This window comes from Aureobasidium subglaciale (genome assembly GCF_000721755.1).
Source record: "Aureobasidium subglaciale EXF-2481 unplaced genomic scaffold scaffold_5, whole genome shotgun sequence".
NCBI classification, from domain to species: Eukaryota; Fungi; Ascomycota; class Dothideomycetes; order Dothideales; family Saccotheciaceae; genus Aureobasidium; species Aureobasidium subglaciale.
Window position 1 is genome coordinate 789010 of NW_013566990.1, and position 25176 is coordinate 814185.

At 50.9% G+C, this 25176-nt stretch overlaps 10 protein-coding genes across 10 annotated transcripts; 3 read left to right on the forward strand and 7 right to left on the reverse strand.

The window, feature by feature from the left end:
• Nucleotides 1-13: 13 nt before the first annotated feature.
• On the reverse strand, nucleotides 14-876 carry AUEXF2481DRAFT_602041 (uncharacterized protein). The gene has a single exon (XM_013490619.1). The coding sequence runs from the start codon at nucleotides 607-609 to the stop codon at nucleotides 118-120; it is 492 nt and encodes a 163-aa protein (XP_013346073.1). The 5' UTR covers nucleotides 610-876; the 3' UTR covers nucleotides 14-117.
• On the reverse strand, nucleotides 786-3729 carry AUEXF2481DRAFT_602048 (uncharacterized protein). The gene has a single exon (XM_013490620.1). The coding sequence runs from the start codon at nucleotides 3610-3612 to the stop codon at nucleotides 961-963; it is 2652 nt and encodes an 883-aa protein (XP_013346074.1). The 5' UTR covers nucleotides 3613-3729; the 3' UTR covers nucleotides 786-960.
• A 1802-nt stretch (nucleotides 3730-5531) lies between these two features.
• Nucleotides 5532-6778, reverse strand: AUEXF2481DRAFT_602122 (uncharacterized protein). The gene has a single exon (XM_013490621.1). The coding sequence runs from the start codon at nucleotides 6449-6451 to the stop codon at nucleotides 5639-5641; it is 813 nt and encodes a 270-aa protein (XP_013346075.1). The 5' UTR covers nucleotides 6452-6778; the 3' UTR covers nucleotides 5532-5638.
• A 327-nt stretch (nucleotides 6779-7105) lies between these two features.
• Nucleotides 7106-8886, reverse strand: AUEXF2481DRAFT_27724 (uncharacterized protein; the record flags this gene model as incomplete). Its single annotated transcript, XM_013490358.1, has 2 exons — nucleotides 7106-8560; nucleotides 8686-8886. The coding sequence occupies 2 exons, from the start codon at nucleotides 8884-8886 to the stop codon at nucleotides 7106-7108; spliced, it is 1656 nt and encodes a 551-aa protein (XP_013345812.1).
• Nucleotides 8887-9124: 238 nt separating this feature from the next.
• On the forward strand, nucleotides 9125-12686 carry AUEXF2481DRAFT_602128 (uncharacterized protein). The gene has a single exon (XM_013490622.1). It carries the CDS (start codon nucleotides 9522-9524, stop codon nucleotides 12447-12449), a length of 2928 nt encoding a protein of 975 aa, XP_013346076.1. The 5' UTR covers nucleotides 9125-9521; the 3' UTR covers nucleotides 12450-12686.
• A 237-nt stretch (nucleotides 12687-12923) lies between these two features.
• AUEXF2481DRAFT_27726 (uncharacterized protein) lies at nucleotides 12924-14150 on the reverse strand (the record flags this gene model as incomplete). The annotated part of the gene is made up of 1 exon (XM_013490359.1): nucleotides 12924-14150. One exon carries the CDS (start codon nucleotides 14148-14150, stop codon nucleotides 12924-12926), a length of 1227 nt encoding a protein of 408 aa, XP_013345813.1.
• Nucleotides 14151-15478: 1328 nt separating this feature from the next.
• Nucleotides 15479-17168, reverse strand: AUEXF2481DRAFT_3294 (uncharacterized protein; the record flags this gene model as incomplete). The annotated part of the gene is made up of 4 exons (XM_013490257.1): nucleotides 15479-15678; nucleotides 15736-16396; nucleotides 16452-16654; nucleotides 16712-17168. 4 exons carry the CDS (start codon nucleotides 17166-17168, stop codon nucleotides 15479-15481), a joined length of 1521 nt encoding a protein of 506 aa, XP_013345711.1.
• Nucleotides 17169-19307: 2139 nt separating this feature from the next.
• On the forward strand, nucleotides 19308-20679 carry AUEXF2481DRAFT_38003 (carbohydrate esterase family 5 protein). Its single transcript, XM_013490452.1, has 3 exons — nucleotides 19308-20057; nucleotides 20108-20309; nucleotides 20362-20679. Exons 1-3 carry the CDS (start codon nucleotides 19780-19782, stop codon nucleotides 20557-20559), a joined length of 678 nt encoding a protein of 225 aa, XP_013345906.1. The 5' UTR covers nucleotides 19308-19779; the 3' UTR covers nucleotides 20560-20679.
• AUEXF2481DRAFT_38004 (uncharacterized protein) lies at nucleotides 20611-21875 on the reverse strand. Its single transcript, XM_013490453.1, has one exon. The coding sequence runs from the start codon at nucleotides 21762-21764 to the stop codon at nucleotides 20718-20720; it is 1047 nt and encodes a 348-aa protein (XP_013345907.1). The 5' UTR covers nucleotides 21765-21875; the 3' UTR covers nucleotides 20611-20717.
• Nucleotides 21876-23306: 1431 nt separating this feature from the next.
• AUEXF2481DRAFT_27731 (polysaccharide lyase family 1 protein) lies at nucleotides 23307-24497 on the forward strand (the record flags this gene model as incomplete). The annotated part of the gene is made up of 2 exons (XM_013490360.1): nucleotides 23307-23858; nucleotides 23910-24497. 2 exons carry the CDS (start codon nucleotides 23307-23309, stop codon nucleotides 24495-24497), a joined length of 1140 nt encoding a protein of 379 aa, XP_013345814.1.
• Between the last annotated feature and the right edge of the window lie 679 nt (nucleotides 24498-25176).

Below are 25176 nucleotides of genomic sequence, written 5' to 3' on the forward strand. Positions count from 1 at the left end.
ATGTGTATGTGTGAATGTGCCTCAGAGTAACTATGAATAAAAAAGCTTCAGTTTGTGCAGAGGGGCACCAAGACGGTGCCCTGATTCCGCGTCAGGAAAAAGTTGGGATAATTTTCCTCATAGGCGAGTGGTGATAGGAGAGTAGAGAAAGACAAAACGTACCTCGAGCGTCTTCTTCTTGATAGCCACAGGATCCTCCACCTTGCGAATCTGGTTCGACAATTTGCGGTCCTGTTCAGCCAACAAGCGCGAGCGATCAACAGTCGCGATATCCCCTGCGTTCGACACATAAGGCTGCACCATCTCTCCAGTGTTGAGCTTGGGGAGGTTGAATTGGTTGGCCTTGTCGTCTCCCTTGTCGAAAAGCGCTACGCTGGCATTCTGCTTGCGGCGCTGCGCAGCCTGAGCGAGCATTTCCTGCATCTGCTCATCGCTCAACTCCTCCTCGTGCTGAGGTGCGAATGAGATTACGTCCGCCATTTTTCGTGGCGTCAAAGAAAGGAAGAGAGAAGTTGAAGATGCGCCGTCAGCCAAAACTTTTTTAAACTTGCGCTTTGCGGATGGCCTGTGCGCCTCGATAATCCCAGCCTCCGCCAAGCTTTCCATCATGTCGTTCACTTCACGTCTACTCTTACTCGACCATAACGAGCATGTCTGGAGCGTGAAGTAGTATCATGTCACGGAATCGTGGGAACAATTTGATCGCAGCGCTCAGATAGAAAGCGAGATGACGCGCTTGACGCGTTTGGCTCCGACGCAGGCATCTGGCCGCAATTACCAAGTTTACCATACTATAGCGAGACGAAGACGATCATGTCAGCACAAATTCTCTTACAGGATTGGACAAACAGTGTCGGACCATGTTGACTTGCAACAAGATTATATTTCTTTCTACTGTTACAATAACAAATACAGGCAATTTGTATGCTCAACATCGAGGCTCTACATCTACTCTCTACATTACTTCGACCCCTCGGCCTTCTTCTTGGCATAGTACCTCTCAGCAGCAGCACTCTCTCCGATGCAAGATCTCAAGACGTACATCTGCTTCTCAGCCTCGACAAACTCCGCGATTTGACGCTCAGCAACATCTCTGCTCTCGGCATTGGCGATGGTCTCAGGCGTAATCTTGCTGAAGAAATTGTCATTCAATCTGGTGCAAGTGTCAGCCTTCAGCTCTGCGAAAGCAGCCATGTTGGGGCTTGGGGGCTGAGGGAGATCGGGCATGCTGACGATGGTCTTCTCCAAGTGAGTCAGGTAGTTGCCGGGGATACTGTCGTATGCGGCGAACAAGCTAGGGTGAATGCCATACCAGCCCTCGTTGTTGGAGTCGTCCTCCAAGACGTGAGCTGCAGTCTTCTTGACAGGGGACTCGACCTTGGCAGGGGACTTGACCTTGACCGAGGAGCTGGGAGCTGCGGGTTCCTTGACGGGAGACGTCTCGGCTTCAGTCTCCTTAACAGTGGAGCTCTCGACTGTGGATCGCCAAGTAGGCAACAGATCCCAAAGCCCGCGAAGCACTGTCTCCTTCGCAGGGGCTTCTGCGGCGTCAGTCTCCTTCACAGGGGTTGCGGCGGCTTCAGTGTCCTTGGTAACCTCAGTCGCCTTGGTAGCCTCAGTATCCTTGGCAGAAGGGCTGAGAGCAGAGTGGATGCCGGATGTCTCGCTGGATTCTTCGCTCGAGCTGAACACGGGCTCTTGACTTGCACCAATGGCCTCAGACTCGGCGTCAGACTCGGACTTGTCGTCGGACTCTTCGATCGAGCTAGAAACGACAGACTCAGCATCGCTGTCACTTGCACCTGCGGCAACGGACTCAGCATCGACGTCGACCTTAACGCCTCCATCTAAGCCTTCCGAGGAAACAACAGATTTCTCAGTGGTGTTTGAGCTTCCCGAAAGAACATCAGAGTCACCGGCCTGGCTCACCAAGGGGCTGATGTTGCTATCGTCGGCATCAGAGTCCTCTTCAGAAGTAAGCTCAATCATACGCTCAACACGGTAGAAGTTCTTCATGTACTCAATCCAATCTTTCTGGCTTTCCTCGTTGAGGTGCAAGAACTTGGCTTCGGGTCTTGTGAAGATCTCAGGCTCGGGCTGGGCCTCGAGGAATGCTGTAGGCACTTGTCCGTATCTACCAGACTCGAGCTTCCAGCGGATCTTCTCGTCAACATTCTCACGGGAGAATGCCTCGCGACGCTTCTCCTCGTTGATGATGAGCAAGTTGACCACGTTGTTATCAGCCTCGCATTCGGTGTTCTTCTCGAAACGACGCTGGCGGTAGCTGGGATCCATGACGAAGTCGTAGTGGGCGACGGTTGCGTCAGTGGCACCGACCTCGCGGGCAAGACGAACGATGGTGTACTCGGGATCTCTCCACGACTTCAGGAGGTAGGCAAAGACCTCCTTCTTGGGGATGGCCTCGGACCAGCAAGTCAGGCTGCACAAAAGATCGATCCAAGCACTGATCTCGTTCAAATCAAGACTGGCATCATGGATACGCACTTCAGCTGTGGGAGGCGATCCGTTATCGAACGAGTCACCCAGTCCTCTCAAGCTCAAAGCGGTGTACTTATCAGCAAAGCCCATGCACTTGATCTCGTCAACAGTGGACTTGCTCTTGATGATCTCCAACCAGCCAGGGACGTTGAAACTAACGAGGTACTTCTCGATCGACTTGGCAGCTTTGGCTGAGAGCCGAGCGGAAACAGCGCTGCCAGTCGGGCTGTTCTGAGGAACGTGACTGTCTATGCCTGTCGCCTCGTCGTAGATACAATCGTGAACATGTTTGAACATGGTGCGGGTGGCGGCTGGGTGGAATTTGGTCTCGAAGTCTTGGTCTGCTTTATTTGTTCCGGGCTTATACAAGCTGTGGAAGCCATCGATCTCAAGGCCAGGAAGAGGTTCGGGGTGGGCAGCAAATGCATTTCGTGTTGTACCGGTGATACGGTGAGTAGGAAGGACGCGGTCGAAACAGCGTTCCAAAGCAGTCATGGTGCCTACAAGACCCTGAACGACCTCGAGCGGAAGACCCAAGTCATCCTGTCCGATGTGGACATGTAAACCTGCGGTCTCGTTGAGAATGGTGCGGAAGCCGCGAGGGCTGAAAGCCTCCTGAATAACTTGGAGGAAGCACTTCAGCTCATCACGCCATGTCCATTCAAAAGGCTCGCCAGTACAAGGGTAGTGCTGGTTGAAAGGGCAAGGAGAAGAGCCCCAGAACTTCTGTACTCGGGATCTCAGCTCCAGATTGCCATAATTCGATTCAACGAGCTCACTGGTGGCCTGGTTTGTGCCAGATCTAGGCAACATAATAGTCATGTCAAAGTCCAGATTCCAGAATTCGGGACTGCGGTCTCCGAATTCGCTATGAATGGGCAGGTACCACTCATGCCCCTTAGCCTCACAGCCAGGCTTAGTGCAGGGAAGCTTGACTCGTGCATTACAGAGCACAGAACGCAAATATTCCTCTGCACTGTGATACTGCATGATGGTCAACTTGGGCACGAAAGCCATGAACTCGAGTTCCACTCCGAAGGTAAGGGCCGAGGCAAAAGCACGCTGACCAGCAGCGGCATTGTCTTTGTTGTTGTTGTTACTGATGTTAGACATATCTGTATATGTATCAAAAGAGTGTTGGGAATAATGATAATCGCCTGGACTGTCTTGGATGATTTTTTAGTTTTCCTAGAGACATTACCTGCGTGTTCGTAACAAGCTTTTTATATGAACGTACGAAACTCGAGGTATAGGACAAAGCGCTTTGTACGTGCGAACAAGAGGTGCTCTAGAGCTAATTTCAGAGATAATGATGTCGACATGGTGGACGGGATGGGTGGCGTTGGATGAAAGAGACATCAAAGGATAACATGAAAGATGAAGAGATGAAGAACGACATCATGGCTGACCGACGGCAACGAACGGAACAAAGGTCGCGCTTGCCTCCTCAAATTGGTTCCCAGATGGGCTCCAACAACATAACCTCTGACAAAAGAGAAATCGAGGATCGGCAATAGCTTTGGATATTGATTGAAAAGTCGAAGTGCATGATAATCCGTATTCCTGTTCTCGTCGAAAGAACGCAACGTCCATATACCATCCACTACAACGAAACGACGAGACTAGAGAAAACGTCACCAGATATCATCCCCTACCATTTATGGCATGTACTTCCTTTTTCCCCACCTCAGAGTCTGCAAGTTTTGCTGTCTGGCGTGCGAAGTCACAAGCACCAGCAGTAGTCCGCCCACGTCCGGTCGATGGCCGTAGAGCCAGACACGCCATCGCATGAGCTCGGCATCGATCCCTGACTTGATCTTCGTGCCTCGCTTCCGTGTCCTCGACGCAGAACAATGCAAGCGACGTAGTGAGTATCACCAAGAAGCCCGTGGTTCGACATTGTTTGATGGCGAGCACACGGGCAGATTCATCTCCGTGTATATCCTCAGTGTATGTAACGCAAAACGATGCGAGCGATGGAGATTGACGTTAGTGATTGAGAACCTGTGGTACCATTATGATTCAGCCTCATGAGTGTGTCGTAGATCATCTCGCCATCACTGTTGCAGACGAGCAAGGTCCGTGAAAAGGGGCTCAATGCCCTCAAAGGCAGTACGTTTCTTTCTTGAGAGGTCCCCGTGAACTTGGAGAAGATAGGAAGTGCTCAAGTACATCTAGATCTACATGTCCTAATCACTCATCTATGAACACACCTCTAGGCATATAAACAGACTATCAAGACCCATCACGGACTTTAGCAAGACATGACACCACAAACTCCTCCCAGGCCTCTTTACTCACAGAAGGATGCCTAGGCCACATATCTTCATACTCCTTCATCGCCTCTCTCAAATACGCCTCTTGCTGGTGATCAATAGCTAAGCCTCCAATCGCATAATAATGAGTTTTCGCTTCTCGAACATAGTGAGTCAGGAACGTCAAAGGAAATCGACCATATCTCCCGGTTGAAAGTTTTTGAAGACAGCGTCGATCCTCGATAAAGGTTGTCAAGCCATGGAGATGGTCAGGTGGATTTTGGCTTGCTGACGTGTAGTGAGCATGTCTTTTTTCTGCGTAGTCGGATGTAGTGCTGAGCACGGAGGTATAGTGTGTCAGCGTGGATTCTTGTACGTCGATCTTTTGGCATAAGTCTACGAGTGTGTACTCTGACTCTGCGTATACAGTGTTAAGATATTTGGACCATTGATCGCAGGAGGTTGTCGACAGGTGTGTGACCAGAGAGCTTAGTAGATCTATCCAGGAGATCACCTCCATAGCGTCGAGGCTTCCGGCGTGGATGCGGATCTCTATGGTGTTCTTTGTGACCGAGCGGTCAGGGGTTTGAAGGTTGTTGAGGTTCATAGCTGATTTGTGTGGAGAGCCAAGGGCTTTTACCTGATCCAAGGTATGCATATCCTCAATCATCTGCAGCCAGGCCGGGACATTGCAGTTGAGCAGAAGTTTAAAGGTTTCCTCTCTTGCTATCGCGGGTGAAATTGGTACAGTGTAATTGACTTCGGTAGTGTGTTCGTGGTCCCATGTACCTTGTACCGGGATATCCTGGGCGATATTGAACCATTTCGAAGGCTCTACTATATCCCATCCTTTTGCCACCTCTGTAGCCCAGGCTGACGGAGCATCACTGTTCGGTGATCAAGCCATCAATATGCCTGTGCATGGTTTCTGTCATCGATTCAAGATACCCATGTCCAAATTCGTGCTCGTGATCTGCAGGATGGTAGGTAAGTCCCTTCTGGTTCATGCCACACAGCGGTTGCTTATAGTATCCTATGATACGACTCAGGGGCATGATCGAATCGCAACATCGCTCCAAAGCGATAAAGGTGCCAGTGATATCCTTGACAACATCCAGAGGAAAGCCGAGAGAACCATTATCAAGATGAACGTGGAGCCCTGTAGAAGCATTGATCAAGGCACGGTACCCTGGCCTATTGAATCCTTCACGCAAAGCGCCGAAGATTGCCTGTAGTTCGTCCCTCCACTCCCACTCGAAGAGCTCTCCAGTACATGGGTACTTCTGTCCGCGTGCGCATGGTGTGGGAGAGTCAAAGTTAAGCACACGAGACACAAGCTCCACTTGACCGACATCAGTGAATTCCTCAGCACCCCTATACGCCAGGTACTCGCCATCACTGAGATGGATCGATATGTCTTTTTGAACGTCCCATGCTGAAAATGCTGAGGTTCCAGGGGCTTTACTTTCCGACGCCTCGTCCTGAACGGGTAGATACCAGCTGTGAACGCCCTGCGCACACTTGTTTTTACAAGGCAGTGTGACCTTTTTCTGCAGGATCTCGCAAGTGTATTGAGTCGCATCTAGGGGGCTCTTCGTTGGAATGAGTCCGATGAATTCGCATTCTACACCAAAAGTGCGACGCTTTAGGTCGGAGAACTGGCCGGCAGTCTCACGATTTGTGTTGATGGATGCCATTATTCGAGTGGTAAATCGTGATTAAAAAGTATGTTTCGAGCGTTGCTCTTAAACGTGAGAGATAGAGAAACATCGTGCTGATGGCAATGTTGATCGAACATGATGACTCGAAATTGGTAAGTAATATGCTTTGTGAGTAAGATCTCGTGGCTGCGAAGCCACCATAACAAAGACGAAGTGGGCAATGGTAATACTTGGAAAATGAATTGGGATTGGTGGCTCAAGGATAAGGGGTATCCGTATTCTTTGTTCTCACCAGGAACAAAGAGATGATTTGAGGGATTTGAGGCCTGGACTTTGTTGTTGCACGGAAAGAAACACACCTACTGTGAATGTACCAATCAACGCACAGCAGAAACAGGGAGGAAGATTGCGACGTATCTTAGATATAACGGACACTCACTAGCGACTCTAGAGCAAAGTGTCCGGGCTGACCATATAGTCGAGAGCGCAGAGTCATCAACTGAATGCCCACCCCGAATCCTCAAAGGTCAGACCGGTCTGCAGGTTCACCTGCGGAGGGGTACTGCGCCTAGTGACTTTGGTCGAGCAATGTTCTTGTGTCGGAAGAAGGGTTTGTCGTTTATATAGCCGAGCAAATGGAATGAATGGGCGACCATGAAATTTCCTAGAGACCAGAAACAATAGCCATGTTCACTCATCAAACCCACCCCACTCCTCATCTTCGCCCTCGCTTTCCTCCTTCTTCGGTGCCACCGGTTGCACGACATCCGCGTCGGGATCTCTGACGAAGCCGGCAACGAAGAAACCCATGGTACCTTCATCAGTACCTCTCTCGCATCGAATACAAGCATCTGCCAAAACAGTCGGATCTTCCAAAAACTCCTTGCCTTTCAGTGCTACTTTTGAAGCCTCGGGATCGCCTCTTCTTGCCCATTTCTTCATACCATCAACTTGATTCTCGCGCTTCATGATCTTCCAGCCACGCTCTCTTGCGATTCTGGATGACAGAGCTCTGACAACAACGCTCTCGTTCTCTTCGACGTGAATTGAACATGTGGAGTAGGTGACTTTAGTGGCGGCTGGGAAGGCGAAAGCATGCAGTACAATCTTAAGTTGAAAACCGGAGAGATTTTCCAGTCTTGTCTTTAGCTTTTCTTCATCGTTTTCGAGGTCGGCTGCTTGTGGGGTTTCTTCACTCAACTCGTCCTTGGTCTCGGCTGCAACAGGAACAGGAATTTTGGCAACTGCGCTGGTCTTTCTCTTGCGTTTCTTGCTCGAGTTGCTAGATGGCGCAGGAGTCGTTGAAGGCAAGGATGGCAAGTGTAATACTGCAGTGTCGTCGCGACCAATGATACCACTTCCTGAACAACTAGGGTCGAGAAGGAGGGCACCGACGTCGACGAACTCTTGAGAGCGAGGATCCAATTTGGTAAAATCTTGGGAAGCCTTCACGCTGATGATCTTGCCGGCACCAGCCAGTTTTACCATCTTCTCCAGTGTCTGGGCTCTGATAGGATTACGCTCGCAGGCCGTCACCGACGCCTTCAAACCGTATGACTTTTGTGATGACAAGATTGCAGCGAGATGAGTAGTCTTGTTACCTGGCGCGGCGCATGCGTCTATGACTTGTCCATCCTTGGCCGTTGGGTCCAAAAGATAGGCAGGGAAACATGAGGCCTTGTCCTGGAAGATGATCTCACCAGCATGGTATGCAGCATGCTTGGAAAGATCGATTCCGGGATGGATAGCGACCAGATCTGGGATGTGCTCATCCAAATAAAGACCTTTCGGGGTAGTGCTGAGTTCCTTGAGCGTGGAGACCTGAGTAAAGTCGGCGAAGAAAGTGCTCTGCGCCTTCGCCAAGGTTGTCCTTACGGCGTTCACACGAACCCACCGAGGGTGGAAAGCTTTGGTTCCGTTGGCGGTTGCTTCCGCACTTTCGTCTGCTGCTGCGGCATTGATATGGATGCGGAAGGCGTCGAGCGTTGCGAATCTACCCTTGATTCGGCATTTCGTAAACTCGGCATTTAGTCTCGCCTTGTGACGAGAGATGGCAAGGTTTAGAGGATGTGATTTGGGAGCAGCAACACCCTTCTTAGCTAGAATCAGATCGTGGGCTAGGAGCAATGCAAGTGTCGGAGTCAGCTAATGAAAATGTCAACATTTGTATATGGCGAAAGGAAGAAATCAATTATTGTCATGTCAGCTGTCAGAAGTGGACCGTCTCAAACACAGGAGACAAGAAGGATGAGAGATTCAACAAGCCCTACCTTTTTCTCCAGCTTCAGAATGTCAGCCTTCTCGATAACTTCTTTCAGCACCGAACTCCATTTTGTGGTTTCTGCGACCAGAGCAAAAATGGCGCCGGGAGAACTTTTCAAGTCTTTTTTGCCGAAGATCCGATTCTTCAAGGAGCCCCCCTTGGCTTCCGCATTTGCGAGGATGTCTGAGGCTTCGTAGTATAACGACATTGTTGGTGGAATTGGTGCAGCGGACTAGAGATAAAATTTGTTCGAGATGTCGCGCGTATAGCGGCGTATTGGCGTCGGCGTATTCGAAACACGACGGGCGTATCTCACAACTCGAGCAATGAATGCATTGATACGCAGAGCTTCATGACTAGCGGTATACAGTTAGAGATGTTGGATATCGATCATCCAGTATCCAAGCTATCTTGAGCATTGATCGACCTGCTCACACGACGGTCGTGTTTTGGACGAATTGTTGACGATGATCTCATTGCCAAGACTTGTACACAGCCACTGTTCAGACTTTCTAGCAACGTTCTCGGAGTGTTTTTGGTGACATCCGGTGGGCGGTTCGGTCGGAAGTAAAGATGGGGCTCTTACAAGAGTCGTCGAGGCGCACCATGGCTATCAGGCTGACAGTCGTAGTCTACACAAGGCCGACAGACCCGAGTGTGGGCTGAATCGACCCTCTTTCCTTCACTTCGTCTTATATACCTCATCATCGCTACTCAGAGCTACTGTGGCTGCCAATCTTTCTGCATCCTGCGTCTTCGTCCTTTCCGCAACAGCATCAGCATCAGCATTAGCATCAGCATCTTCGTGTCACCCAATCGCAGCCAATGTATATATAACGCAACATGTCTGGTCTCCACCAACGCACCGAACGGCAGCCACGAGCCCTAGCCGGCATACACTACAACAACCTCATCAATGACACAGCGACGTCGTCCGAGGATGAAGGTCCCGAGATGCGAGCCATTGCGCCAGCCGAAGCTCAATCCCTTGTCGGAGTCAGTCTTGGACGAGCGCAAACGCGTCTCATCCTCGCTCAGACACCAGCTGCAGAGAAGCAAGCTGCCATTGACGAACAAGGTGGCTTCTTCGGCGGACCGCAGATCCAGGACGATGCGGATCTGGACGACGACGATGACAAAGCACCCACTCCACCCCTCGTGGAACAAGAGCGTACATCGAGACCCGTCACGCGAGAAAGACGCATGGTAAGAGAGGGGCCGACGACAGAGTACAAGACTTCGGCCCCGGACACAGATCAGACAACGATACGACTGCCTTCACCATGGCGCGCCGGCCCCAAGAAGTTCAAAAAGACGGACGAGAGCCGCTCCATACTCAAGGACGGTTTCCGTCCACGAGCTTCGTCAGGCGGCCCACCAGGCACAGGCACAGGCTTCAGCGTGGGAACGTCGCTGGATGGTTGGCGAGATGCCATTAAGACCAGCATCCACAACTTCACCTCGCCCTTTTCCACAAACCACTCCCAAGACACGGAGCGCAACACCCGTCCGCCTAACAGACAGAGGCGTTCCGGCTCCCTGTTTGCTTCTTTGGCTTCGTTGTCATCTTCTTCGACTACCCACATCCTGCCAACTCGACCGAGGAGAAACAATAGCTTTGCTGGCCTCGAGGGCTCAATCCCTTGTCCGAACTCGACATTACACAAGACGTCATCGAAAGACCTGACTCCTACAAACTCAAAGACCGAGCCAGCTCCCCGTCGTCTGCAACATCCTCAGACCATGCCAATACAGAGGGATCCACCTTCCAACGAGTCTGCCTCTTATGATGAGGACCCTATCTTTGTTCCTATCCGCCCAGCTACCTCGAAGACTGCGACCATTCGACCAGAAAATGCTCTAAGCTCCATGAGCAGGGTCAATAGCGGTAGGAGCCACCGGAGTTTGCGACGTTCCGCCTCGGAATCCTCCCTCACCACCTTCCGCACTCTCTCGCGAGTTCCCTCACTCGGCGATGACAGTCGCTTCGAACACGTTCAAGCGCAGGTCAACAGCAGAATGAAGGCTATAAGAGACAGCTGGCAAGATACTAACATTAGACTGCCACTTCTGCCATCCTTTTCTTCTCTCACCGATCTGTCTCTCAACCGTGCAAACTCCTTTTCAAAAAAGAACCAAACATCAACTCCTACGTCTTCGACTAGTGCACTGCCCTCATCCAACGCAAGACAGAGCGGCCAACTGCCCAGAGCATCTACCGCCCCGCAAGCAAACAAGACTACCCAACAGCATCCTCATTTCTCCAAAGCGCTTGATGATTTGACCGGTGATGTAGTTGTGCTTGGAGGCTATCGTGGTTCTATATTAAGATCTGCCGAGCCGCCTCACAGACAGCTTTGGGCTCCCATCAAAGTCGGCTTGAATGTCAGAAAGGTAGATCTCGAAGTCGGTCTGGATGCCGATGCAGACGAAAGAGCGCATGAGAAGATTATCCCTGGGGGCATGCTTACCCACATTGGTCCCGTTGACATTTCTAGACGACTGTTCAAGCGTATGCGCGCCTGCGAGAATGCTAGAAGTGGGAAGTTGCGCGTGCATGATTATGGCTATGATTGGCGATTGGACCCGCTATTCTTGAGTAAGCAGCTTGTTGAGTTCTTAGAGAAGTTGCCTTGCAACAGACCCGGTACGCCCAAAGAGAAGCGTGGTGCAACTGTTATTGCGCACTCGCTGGGCGGCCTCATCACCAGACATGCGGTGAACCAGCGCCCAGAGCTTTTCGCAGGAGTGGTGTATGCTGGCGTACCTAGGACTTGCGTCAACATTCTCGGTCCCTTCCGCAACGGCGATGATGTGTTGCTCAGCAGTCGTGTTTTGACCGCTCAGGTAAACTTCACTATCCGAACCAGTTTTGCTCTCCTCCCGCTGGATGGCCGTTGTTTCTTCAATAAGGAGACGAAGGAAGAATATCCTGTCGATTTCTTTGACCCTCAGACATGGATCGACTGGCGACTCTCACCCTGCATTGCTCGTCCTTTGCCTTCTCTAAATGAACCTCCTCAACCTACTGGCTTGGCAGGTGTTATGAACAGCATGGCTGGCGTCATGAACAGTATGGTGCCAGGCCGCAAAAACAGCATTTCTCGTGCCAAGCAAGCACTCCAACACCCTGCCGCGCACGCCATAGACGGTCTTGCTAATCCACCTGAAATGGATGCTTCAGCCTCTGCTGGCAGTAGCGCTAATGCAGAGGCAAAGGGAAATATCGACTACAACGGTACTGATAACCTGCCCTCTGCACAACAAACAGATGGCGGCACCACAACTACAAGACAACTTGCCCCTAACAATGACACTGATGGCAACGACACCAACACGTCCATCGCCACAACTGTCACAATCCCCCGCGAAGAAGCTTTAGCCTACCTTACACGCACCCTCGCCCGCGTCAAATGTTTCAAAACCGAACTATTCCACCACCCCCCTCATACCGCCTCGAACGCATACCCACCCATGAGCGTCATCTACGGTAAAACAACACCCACAGTCTACGGCGCAAAAGTCGTGAGCAGAGAAGCCATTAAACACGCTTCTGCCTACGACAACCTCGCTTTCGCATCGGGAGATGGCGTTGTGCTTGCGAAAGCTGCCATGTTGCCAGAAGGGTATAAAGTTGCCAGGGGTGGGCTTGTGAGTTCGGAGAGGGGGCATGTTACATTGTTGGGGGATTTGGAAGCGGTGGGGAGGTGTTTGAGAGCTGTGGGGGCGGCCAGGAGGAAAGGTGTGGGTATGGGTGGTGAGGGCGTGTAGATGAAGATGACCTAGAAATGTAGACATCAGTCGTGAGCTTTCTCTGTAAGAATATGGCTCCTTTGACAATGGTATAAATAATATCCATTTCATCTGAATTCTTAACTCTGTAAAAGTTAGTACTTTGTCTTGGTGGGTTTCATTCGTCTCGTCCTTGTTAAATTGTCATGACATCGGTCGTGAAGTTGCGAAGCATGTAGATAGAAAACCAATGAAGGAGCATTTGCTTAGGGAAGATGAGCAGGCACCGAACTGACGAGAGCGGGAGATGATAGAAGTCGTAGATCTTGATTCATACTCGATGTAAACAAAGCAAAGCAAAACAAAACAAAACAGGGTATCTAATCCATGTACATCATAAGCTGCACCATATCTATGCTGCCCTCTTGTCGTCTCGACACAAAATAAATACACACGTCATAAGATCTTTACATCAACTCGTTATTCCCGCTCGAAAAGCCATCGTGATGGCCCTCAACACCTCCGGTCCTTCCCACGGCCAACCCTCACCCTCGCTTTCCCGTCCCTTCCGGCCCTTGATACAAGGACGCCATGCTCCAAACACCACCCCTCGACTTGCACATCCCTCCTCCACTCCTTGACACCAGGAACAGCTTTACCCTCTCTTCTCCAGCGATCCAAGTGGCGGGAAATATGTTCAGTCCGTTGAACCCATGCATTGCAACCACTGAATGTAGAGGGGCAAAAGATGCAACTCGAGGAGATTGGGGGTGAAGGTGGAGGGATATAGCAACGAAGGGCTCGTTCTGCCAACGAGTCGGGCGTGTTTAGAATTTGAATGCGGTTGTATTTCGTCTTGACAGGCGGGTGAGCAGATGGGGTATCTGGGATGTCGCAGTGCATGCGACGAAGATGTTGAATAAACAGATCCTTGCGATTAAAGTCGTTGGACTGATGTGATTGCGAGGGCGGGGAAGATGGGTTCGGAATACAGAGGTCGCAGCGATATGTGCTGAGGGACAGATGCTGGGTGTTGAGATGACGCTTCCACTCGTTCTTGGACGAGAATGTTGATGGACACCCGTAGGGAAGGAAAGGGCATGGGTATGCTATTGTCGATTTAGTGTTAGATTTTCTTGGTATCGAGTTCAAACAGTTGTGGTGATGTTCGACGGGATCTTCTTGTTTGATCAACGGCCGGCCTCGTGGTTTGGGAGAGGCGGAGGAGGAGACGTCACTGGGTGCAATTGTGTACGATGGAGCTGGTGACGGCTCTGTTATTGACTCGGAAACGAGTGTCTGAAACTCGGGGAGTGTCCAATCTCCGACACCAATCAGTGGTTGTGCATCGGGTACATGTGGCTGGATGTATTGACTCTGGTGGCAGGGCTGGTAGACAGTCTCAGATTGACAGTACGAGGGAATGTCCGGCGGCATCTGAACCTGATTCAGCGATGTGAAGTGGCTCGAGTTCAATTGTGACCAGTCAGGATAGTAGTTGCGGTAGTCTGTCGGTCTTGGTGATGGAGAGTACGCGATACTCGGTGCCGGAGAGGACCATGTGCCACTACAGCTGTCGCTCATGTTCTCGGAGGATAGCCATGAGGATGAGGGACGAGGTGACGAGTATGCCGAGTCTTGCATAGAGCATGTGCGGCCTGTTTCGTTGACAACGAATGTCGGGTAGCATTGATTCTCGAAGCCCAGGTCCATGAATTCGGACTCATGAATGGTGGTCATCGTCTTGGTCGTACTTGCTGACGAACAGCGAGGACAAGGAGCTTTTGTTTGTTGGCGAATCTCGAGTCGAGATGCTTGTACGCTTTGAAGCCGACTTCTTGACTAGCGTGGTGGTAAATCTTGAAGGGCACCAGCTGTGAACTGGATGTCAGGAAAGGCAGCTGTGTTGGGGTGAGTCAATCTCAAGTCAAACATCAAACGATGTATGAATGCAAGAAGGTGAAACGGCGAGGACATTCTTGTTTGGCCGGCAAGAGCATATATAGAAAGAAGGTGTATTTGGGACAGAGCGTATGGGGCAGTGATACCCAATCAAACGGAACCAACAAACCCTGCCCGCATTCCTCTGGCCAACAAGGATGCGCTCTTTCGCAAATGAGAACGCCATCCATTTCGGGGCTTTGGTTGCGTATAGTACCCTCCGAATGAGGTTGGTGGGCGGTCTACAAATAGTCCAGCAAGCAGGGTACCGTCAATCCTGCTGACCGGTCTACAATACACACACAAGCCCCCACAGAGTGGACAAGCAGACACGGGAATGCCGAGTTGGTCTATCCAATAACCATGCATAATCAATCTTGCTAAGCAGAAACAAAATGACCACTCCAGGGTGTCGGGATTCTTGCTGATGCCTTCCTCAGGTTGCAGCATGCACATGCGACCAAGGGGGCCGTGCTACTTCTTGCATGCAAAGGGCTGAGCAAAGGATTTATGGCGGCGCAATCAGGAAAACTGCCCACTCTTGCACGTTCGATAGCACTTCAGTGTACAGGAATTACAGGTCCGGAGAGCATGGCTGAGAAATTGTGCTGTAGAAGAGTTGATGTTGTCATGTCACACTGTACATGTAATGTACGACTGTGGAGGCGGTGCGTATTGGATGCTTACTTTTTCCGCTTCTATTTATCGCGTCGACTCGTCGGTTGTGTTTCGATTGCACTCGTGGGAAATGCATGAGCGCAGCACATGTTAATTTTCTAAGATGAGATGTTCGAGACAATTCGCCCAAGTCGTGATGAGATCATGGAAGCAAGAGAGCAGGCACCGGAAGATGATGCCGAGGGCGGGTCGGCAGAAAGCTCTTGGCATGCATTGGGGATTTCCATCTGAAGCCGCCAGAGGCTCAGAGCAAGCCACCTTGGCTCCGAAAGCATTCAATCGAGTCGCCTAACTGCCTGAACAGGGACACTGGCGACCACAGCAGCACGTCGCTTTGATGTGTTGAAGATCAGGGAAGTGCTCCTGTACGACACATATCGTTAATCAACAACACGAGGTGAATTTGCAGCTACTGAAAATTCAATGATGCGCAACACCATGCGCTCTTCTCAATTGAATCCAAGGATGCGGTTCGCGCTTGCCATGACCTGCTTCTCTCCCGGCGTGTGGCCCATACCCTCATCGAATCTCTCCAACCCCATGGCGCGTAGGCCGTCGACTCCCGACACTAGAGCAATGTCTACTTGCACCGCACGACCGACGTGCTGGCCTTCGCCAACACCGCCAGGGAAATCTGGCGATGGCGTGCCTGTGTGGCTTTTGTTAGCATGATTGTGCCTCAGATGTGATGCGTGCTGTGTCTTACCTCTTAGGAAGCACTCTCTTTGACGGACGAGATACTCGGCATTGCGCTCGGTGAGTGGACAAGCGGGAATGTATAGGACACTTGAGTCGCTCTTCCCAGCATGTGTCTTGTCCACTGCATGGATACCATCGCAGTGCCATACAACATAGTCGCCAGGTTGCACTTTGGGTATGTGGACCATAGTCTCGGGCAAGTTGAGATGAGGGTGAAGAAGTGCGTTGAGCTCCTGACCACGACCAAGATTGGCTCCCTGCAGCCACGAGCTTGGCTTATCCTCGAGCTTCCAGTTTTCTGGTGAGAGATATTCCTCGGTATTGGCTTGTTCAATAGCTCCGCTAACAGACACTCGAGCCGAGGGACCAACTGTCGGAGTGAAGAACGGACGGAGCAGGAAGTAGGCGGTCGCAAGCTGGAGAAGTGGGTTGACCAGCAGAGTGCCTTCGAACGCACTGGTATGAGACATGCTCAACCAACCTTGTGCTGCTCTGAAAGCGCTGCAAGCACCGGCTCCTTGGTAAAGGTCTGACTCGACAGGCAAGCGGCTGCTCGACTCCCAAGGATCATACTTCTCCCAATTACCTTGCCAAATGTCCTTGTAGACTTGACCTCTTCCGTAGCCTGTGTCTTCCCATCTCTCGCAGCTTCCACCGTCTACGTGAGGCTATCAAGATGTCAGCGCGGTGTTAGGTAGTGGTACTCAATGTCTGGTTACGTACACCTAGGGCAAACTTTGCATCACCGGGCTCACGCATACGAAGTCTATCGCAATAGGAGATTGGTGTGTCCGAGAACAATGCGTTTGGATCTTTCGAGTGCCAGTAGCTCAGCAGGAACTGTTGCGCTTTGAGCAGATTGGGATGACCTCTTGCTCGAATTTGTGATTTGCTCCAGTAAAGCTCGAAGACTTGTGCCGAGAAACCTACAAATTATGTCAGCCTGCTTACATATAGCTCCATTGGTAGAGCAGACAACTCACTTTTGGTCTGAGGGTTTGCTTTGATGTACTCTTTCAAGTCTTCCTTCATCTGAAGTGCCTCGGCTTCGGGGATGGCACCTTTGATGACCGCAACACCACGCTTTCTGTACTCGCTGCTGAATTTCTCGGAAGGCGTATCGATATCCTTGAAGTCAATCTGAGGTACGATGGACGAGCCCACTCGCTTGATCTCTTGTACTTCGTCTTTCAAGGTCAAGAGCAATCTATCCCAAGATGCCTTCACAGCTTCCTCATTTCCTCGAATGAGATTTTCCTTCACCGTCGCGAATCGAGGTTCTAGCGCTTCGAACTGCTGACCAGATAGTGAGGCAAACGAGTCTGCTATGGTTCCTTCGGGCTTGCCACTTGCAGTTGTTGTGACCGTGCGTAATTGGTTTGATAATTGTAGTTTCAACAACCGATGTGGTGTCCGGATAGCGTGAATGGTTCGAAGCATCCTTTCCAGATATGTGTTTATGGCGCTCGTGTGAGGTTTGTGTCGCTTTGAGTGATACCGTAGGACACTCTGACTTATATAGAGTAAGCGATGGGACGATGCAAGGGCAGTGTAACAAGTCAATGTAACAAGAAGCTGTCAGATGTGACTAGTGTCAGGTACAGGGTAAGTCGATATGTCGTTGGATGAGATGATGGGTATGATTCTCTCCAGCTCAGCCAGAGCTTATGGGTTTATAAGTGCCGTTCGAATTGCAAGTACCGATGGGGATGTCATTGTAGTAATAGGGTGGCTCCGGGCGGCATGTCCTGATTAGGACTCAGCCGACAGTTCAGAGCGGAGCCAGATGCAAAAGGTAAACCTCCGCAGCCCCGGATCGAGCGGAAGAAGCCAAGGCAGAAAATTACACGAGGGCCTCGGGAACGGGTTTCCGCACAGCGACTGCGACTTCCAGACGAGGCCAGAGACAGACATCAACTGGTAAAAGAGAGATGGCCTGAAGCAAAAGCATTGCCGCTTCTGTGGATCGAACACAGTGCCTCCAGAAAACTCTCGCGCGGTACGCAAGGGGGGCCGAAGTTGACTTCAGTCTGGCGCTCTCCCAGATGAGCTAAAGCGGCTTATTGATATGGGCCCTTACAGCGGTTGAGACTATATTATTCTGCTGATGTTACACATGAGAAGCAACGGGTGTGAGACCAGAATATATCGTGTATAGCTTGCGGCTCGAGAGTAGAGTTAGTCGAGCATTTTTGTCGACAATACCGCTGTGATTCGGCTGGACGCATCAGGCGACGCCAGTAATTTGCTTTCATCTCCGCCGCTATCTCATCCAGATCAAACCTCTCAAGTAGATATTGCTACGAGCTATGTTGGCCGAAAGTTGCAATGGGATGTTGAAGCTCAGATCCAGCAGAAAACTGCTGAAGAATCAGCGAATTTTTGGTCAAGCACATCAAGTTAGTGACGCCTCACTGGTTGGTGCAGATATTGCATCTGTCTCTCGAAGGCTTTCACATTGATATTACTGCCAACCAGCAATGATGCAAAGCTTCTCTCCCACGTGTACGAATACGCAGTTCGGTCGTCTGGCATCTTCGTCGGCCTATTCATTCGCCTAAGAGCACACGATGATCATCCTGTCGCGGGCCCGCTGGCGTCCGAGCTGTCATGAAGGGAAGCCGCCGATCATTTTCGGCCAACATCCGCACCAGGCAGGTCGCAAAACCAATTCTCTCGGGACTTCTCCTCGAAGAAGTGCGTCGCGCCGACTTGACGTTGGATCATGAATCATGTCAATTGTCTTTGTACCTTCTCAGCTGCTCTAGAAAGGAGCGATTGGTGGATGTAACCTCAAAAGTCGACGTTGAAAGTTTACAGCCGAGGCACGGATGGCTTCCGATGTTTTTCAGGGCTTTTTGTTCAACCAGCCACTTGCTCCTTCTATCATTTTACGTCCGTTGCTGCCAAAGTCGATGACGATCGACAAGCAAGCCCGTATTGGCATCTCAAGACTTGGTGCTGTAGCTTAGTGAATACGGAAAGAGAGTTCGACGAATCGCCTACCGGGACCGAGGTCGTTGAAGCGACTGAAAGAACTGTCGAGTGCCCAGTGTTTCAGGACACGATGCCAAATCGCTTTCTACTTTCTTACTCCCTGGACATAGACAATTCCGCCTACACTTGACAACTCACGAAGCCGGATTCCGCGAATTTTGACCTAATAGACATCTAGTGACTCTCGTCCTTTCCTGATCCGGCGTTCGTTTAACATAAAGCCCGGTGGACGCGAGATGGTCCACTAAAGTCCCCGCAAAAATCATCACATCCCCCAGATCGAAGGCCAGGATCATTGATAACTCAATGCATCAACGTCCCGAATTGTCAATGGTGGGTCTAGTTTCGAGCTGCCTAAAGGCACGATCGAAGGTCGGCCTCATCTTGGCCCCTGGGAAGTCACTATTCCATACTCAATGTTTCAAACTTTCATAGTGGCCGCAGTGGTGCAGTATCAGATAGGTGTCAGAACTTTCCCGTGTGAACTACAGCTCTCCATGGCCATGTCTGATCTATTGATGGACATGATAGTCGTCTTGCAGAGGACTGAAGATCTGCTCTACGATATAAGTATTAGAGCGTGGCCATGCTAATTTCACCTCAGAGCCCTGGGATACGCCCTACAACGGAATTTAGAGTTCGCCCTGCCACGAGCTCTTGGTGCCATGCTTCTTCTGTCCGGCTCCAGTGCAGCTTCATGGGCCAAGCTCGAACGTGAAAGCCAATTTCTTGGACCATGCAACTAGCTGTTATGGATCAGCAGAATCCACACTCGACGACATTATTTCCTCTCGATGGAGGTGAGTTCGATCTTGGCCCCTACACTATCCGGTGACTGGTTCACCATGGCGTTGTGACAGCACCGTCCGAGGTAAAGATTGCCTTGTTCTTGAGACACTCTGATAGAGCTCAAGTATATAATGATGTTCCCCTTCGCTGGTCTCAGCAGAAGTATCAGCAGCCTGGGTCTTCATCTCTTTTTAGACATTCGTTCTTCAACACACCTTACTCGATCCGTCCCTCGCTTCACGACCTCTCACACATAACACCAAACATGAAGTCCTTCCTCATTGCCTGCCTTGCTGCCACCAGCACCCTCGCTGCTCCTCTTGCTACTCCCCAGTTCGGTGGCTTCGGCGGCTTCGGTAGTGGTGGTTTCGGCGGTTTCGGTGGCTCTACCAAGAACGATATCACCAGCGGGGTCTGCAAGCCTGTAACCTACATTTTCGCAAGGGGTACTACTGAGATCGGTAACATGGGCTCTACTGTTGGCCCTGCTCTCGAGAGAGCTCTGGAGTCTGCGTTCGGAGCCAATAACGTCGCTACTCAGGGGTGGGTTTCCTGACCAAAAGTCGCGATGACTTTGACTGATCATGAAATAGTGTTACGTACCCTGCAGATGTCGCTGGTGCCATCAGCGGTGCTCTCAGCCCTGGAACTGCTCAGGGTGCCCGCACCATGGCTAGCTTGACCCAGCAAGCTCTTAGCAAGTGCCCCAATACCAAAGTCATTCTCGCTGGCTACTCTCAAGGTGCCGAGCAAGTCCATGGTGCTCTCCAGAACCTCCAGAACGGACAAGTCGCCGTAAGTTTTTCTCCATCTCTCCGCTTGAACCACTTACTTATGATCATCTCAGGTCGCTCTTACCTTCGGTGACCCGCTCCAGAGAAGCCCCTTCCAGAACATCGATTCCGGTCGCACTAAGGTCTACTGTAACCTCGGTGATGGTGTCTGCGCTGGAGCTTTCATCATCTCTGCTGCTCATCTGTCCTACGCTACCCAGGATGCTACTCCTGCTGCTCAGTTTGCCAAGGGTGTCATTGGTAACATCTAAGTGTTGCGAAGATGTTTAAACATGAATTTTGCAGTCGTACCGGATTTTCAACTCCTCGATACTCATTTCTTTCTATAGTTGTTTCTCTTGAATGACCCAGCTTATTTGTTGTCAGACGAATGATGTTTCATACTATGTGACTTGCGAATCTATTCGGTCTATTGGACATGCTTCAATGCGCTGTTCAACGCAATTTTCGCTTCCCTGCGAACCTCTGCAATGATCTGTCCGGCAGATGCTTTATCACGGACAAGACCAACTCCGGTGCCCGCCCAAATTGCAGCTCTCCTATTGCCATCTCCAAAGCCAAGATGAGAAGTTTGCTTTGCCTCGGCGTGTGACTTACGAATGTCATCGATGGAGACGCCTTTGACATGATCGCGATAGCTATCAGCAATGAGAGCCCTGCCATCAAAGTCTCGAGGCCAAATATTCGGGCCTGCCAGCTCGTCAAATACTTTTGCGCGGACTGTGGTCTGTCCTCCATCTTCTGTTTCGAGGATGGCGGTTTGGTATGCAGGGTGCACTTTTGTTTCCTCCGCGGCCAGAAATCTGGTTCCCATCGCCACGCCACCGGCACCCAGTGTCAACGCAGCCGCAACACCAGCACCGTTTGCGATACCACCTGTAGCGACGATGGACACGCCTATCACTCCAGCCCTTTCCAGAGCGTACAAGGTTTCGGGAACAAGCGAGATGATACCGGCTCCCTTCTCACCACCATGGCCACCAGCATCAGCTCCTTGTAGCACAAGCACGTCCGGCTTACAAGACTCGACCGAGTTCAAAGCAGCCGCAACGCTGCCTATCTGAATCCAGATCTTTGTTTTGCTGCTCGCTTTCCGTATCGCTTCACTCCAACGACCAAAGTCTTCCGGTCCATGCGCTGCAAACAACCATACCGCAATTGGCCGGAACTCTTCGACCAAAGCAACGACCTCGTCAAGCTTCTGTGCGAACAAAAGAGCACCTAGACCAATAGGAAGAGTTGTGTCCGGAGTAGGAATTCTGCTACCTGTCACTAACTCGGTGGCGTCTTCGAGAGCTGTCCGAAGGGCGTTGATGTCCGGGAGACCACCGAGGAACCCTATACCGCCAGCTGCATAAACCGAATGAGCTAGAGCAGGACCAGAAAATCCGCTCATGGGTGCTGAGACTATGACAGGTGATGATACCCATGGGTAGTGTTCTGCTAGAGAAGCCATAGTCATGAGATTGTCGAAAGGAGAACTTTTGATGAATAGAGGTTGTTTCTCACGTCGCGATATTGGCAAATGAACCTACTGTGTCGCATGAGACTATATAGAATATTGTTGACAGAGAATGAGGTGATGAAGACGATGTTGCTTACCAAGGCTGACACGAGCGAGGCACGCTAAGAAACGTCATCACACACCGCGCCGTGACGAGTTGCGCCCTTCTGCTCTTTCCTTCCAACCTCCCATCATCTGCGATTGTTTTCGTCTGACGACTTCCTCGTCAGATCACGAGATAATCATTGCTTATCAGAACCATTCGCATCTGCCATTTCATGCCATGGAGCATATCAAGGCGCGACTGCGATTGCTAGCTGACGAGGTTGCCACTCAACGTTGACCCGACCTCGCCAGTCTTATCGCTATCAACACGCCGGTTCAACACGTACGGCCACAGTCAGCTGAAAACTGGGCATCCCGTCCGCTCTGCCATACATAAGCAGTTGAACGGCAGATTAGTACTACGGTGGGTGACCACGTGGAAATCCCTGCTGCTGTACGTTTTGTCTTGTCAGCGAGACCGTTTTGCAGGCAGACAGGAAAGAACGAGGCTGAAGGGTGGGCTCTGTATCTCGCTCCGGAGCCGAATATGGAAAGCGCTCGCTTGATTGAGACTTTTTATTTTTGCAGGTGTTTCAGCTTCATCAGGGCTCGGCTGCACCCTCCGAAGCGACCTGTCGTAGAACAATCTTGCCCTCGTCCACAGAAGCCGCCAGCTTCGCTCGGGCAAGTCGAAAGACACGTTGGACTCGTATGGCAGTAGCTCTACTTCGACTGACACATGCTTACTAATTCTGCGTACCTTCAATTGGCCTGAGTTGGCATGTTGCAATCCGTTCGAGGAGTGCTGGCTCCCCGGAAGGGCTTGCAATACCGGGGAACACATACCCGAATTCACTTGTAAGAATGTGATAGACCCGCTTCTTTCGATTGGTTGAATAGACGTGCTTCCATTCTAAGCGCCATCCGAGAGGTACGATCCCTGTCAATCTTGATGAGGCTTTGCTGTACTCTAAAACTCGAGCCCTAATTTCAGAATAGTACAACTTGAAAGACTACATCAGCCCAACTCCTACTGTGTGCAGAGCAAGACTTACCCGTGTTGCCATTTTGAGGGGAGGAAGCTGTCTTGCGTCTCTGACTTCCGTTTCTTAGCTCGTTCTACCTGACTATCGACCAACCAGAATCTTTGCCTCGCGATCTTCTGAGAATGTTCAAGAAAGCCCTGATGGCGATCATAGTATGAACGTGAACATGCGGAACCGAACTCCCTTGGCTCTTCAACCGAGTCTCGAATAAATAGAACATTCGCCAAATACCGACCTGCTTAACCCGAACCGGTGTTCGACACGATATATTGTGCTGAAGACCAACTGAACGACCACATATAAAACCATCACGCCTGTCTCACTGATCTCAGCCTCTAGAATCAACATCCCTTCACACTCATTTCACACTCTTTTCTCTCCAGCCGCCATATTCTTCGGAAACATGAAATCGGCCGTTTCTTTCCTTGGTGCCTTTGTGGCTCTTGTCCGACTGGCTGCATCAGAGGCCGTCGTTGGCAAGGCTGATGGCTTCGCATACGGTGTCACTGGCGGCGGGAATGCATCGCCCGACTATCCCGCCGACATCACTGAGCTCAAGTCTATGCTCACTGATAACGTCCCTCGTGTGATTGTTCTCAAGAAGACCTACGACTTCACACAATCTGAGGGCACTATCGTTGGTAATGTCTGCTTGTCCTGGGGTGCTGGTCACTCTTGCCAGCAGATCATTCAGAAGGATTGTGGCGATACACCTTCGATGATGGCAAAGTGGTGGAAGGCCCCTACCATACCCATCGACGTCGCATCTCACAAGACTATTCTCGGTGTCGGCAACAAGGGCGTTATTCGAGGCAAAGGCTTGAGATTCACGAATGGTGCTACCAATATCATCGTGCAGAACATTCAGATCGCGGATCTCAACAACAAATACGTCTGGGGTGGAGATGCCATCGGCTTCACCAACAGCTCAAAGATTTGGATCGATCATGTCACGGTAGGTCCTTGACGGTAATTGGTGCTTAATCGCATGTCTAATTTGATGTAGACACACAACCCAGGCCGTCAGCACTACGTCTTTGGCTTCGAGCCCAGCACTGGTATTACCCTTTCCAACAACTTCATCAACGGTAATTCGACCTACTCTACTAGTTGCGACAACTACCACTACTGGAACTTCGAGATGGTCGGCACAGATGATCAAATCACGCTCAAAAACAACTACATGTACCGCACGGCTGGTCGCGCACCTGCCCTCAGCGGCGGCACCCTTCTCCACGCTGTCAACAACGTCTGGTCCGATAACGGCGGTCACGTCCTCGAGGGTGGTGATACCAAGGCCCGTGGTATCTTCGAGGGCAATGTGTTTACAGATATCAACTCGATGATTGCCGACTACGCAGGTAGACTGTTCGGAACGCCTGCTGGAAGTGAGAGCAAGTGTAAGTCTGCCTTGGGTCGTAACTGCCAGACCAACTCGTATAAGCAGGCTTCGGGAAGCTTGAACGCTTATACTGATACCTCTTTCTTTGGCGACTTTGCTGGTCTGCATATTGCTGGCGCTGTTTCTGCTTCGGAGGCTGCTTCCAGTGTACCTAAGAATGCTGGTGCCGGTATCATTGATGTCAGTGTCTAGAATGTACACTCTCAAAGTCGAGTATCGTAGAATTCACCTCTGAAGGAAAGCCTTCAAAGAAATTCTGTCCATACACGCGCCGCCACGCAGCTTGAATGTCTCGACCACTTGTCTTTGTCCACCTTGTTTCAACAACGCCTTTGTGCTGTTCTACGACACCGCTTTGATGTCCACTGACAATTCCTTGTCCAATTCATCTCACCCCGACGGCTTCTTTGTTCTCCAACACAAGCTCATTGTTTCAACCTAAGCCCTGATCAAGATCCTCATCAGCCACTCCTTCCCTTATAAACTCCTCTGCCCATTCCCGAATATCAAACTCAGTTCCATCCCACAATATCAAAACAACAAGCTCACAAATCATCAAACACACACACACACACACACACCCACACACACAAACCACACAGCAAAACAATGTGCAACAGGAACACTCCTTCTTCTTCTACTGAAACTGTTCTCTCTGGTCGTTTCGACGGTGTTCCTCGTTGCACCCGTTGTAAAACACCTTGTATTTGGCGCCCTTGGTCTGGATCCCAGGTCTGGTACTGCACGTGGTGTAAACGTTACCTCTCTTGAGCTGGCCGAGCCAGTCAAGGTAAACGCCGCCAACGAGCACAGGTGAGTATACCGTGCGCAAGATCTCAAGACCGCATTATGTTGTCAAGTGAGCGAGCTT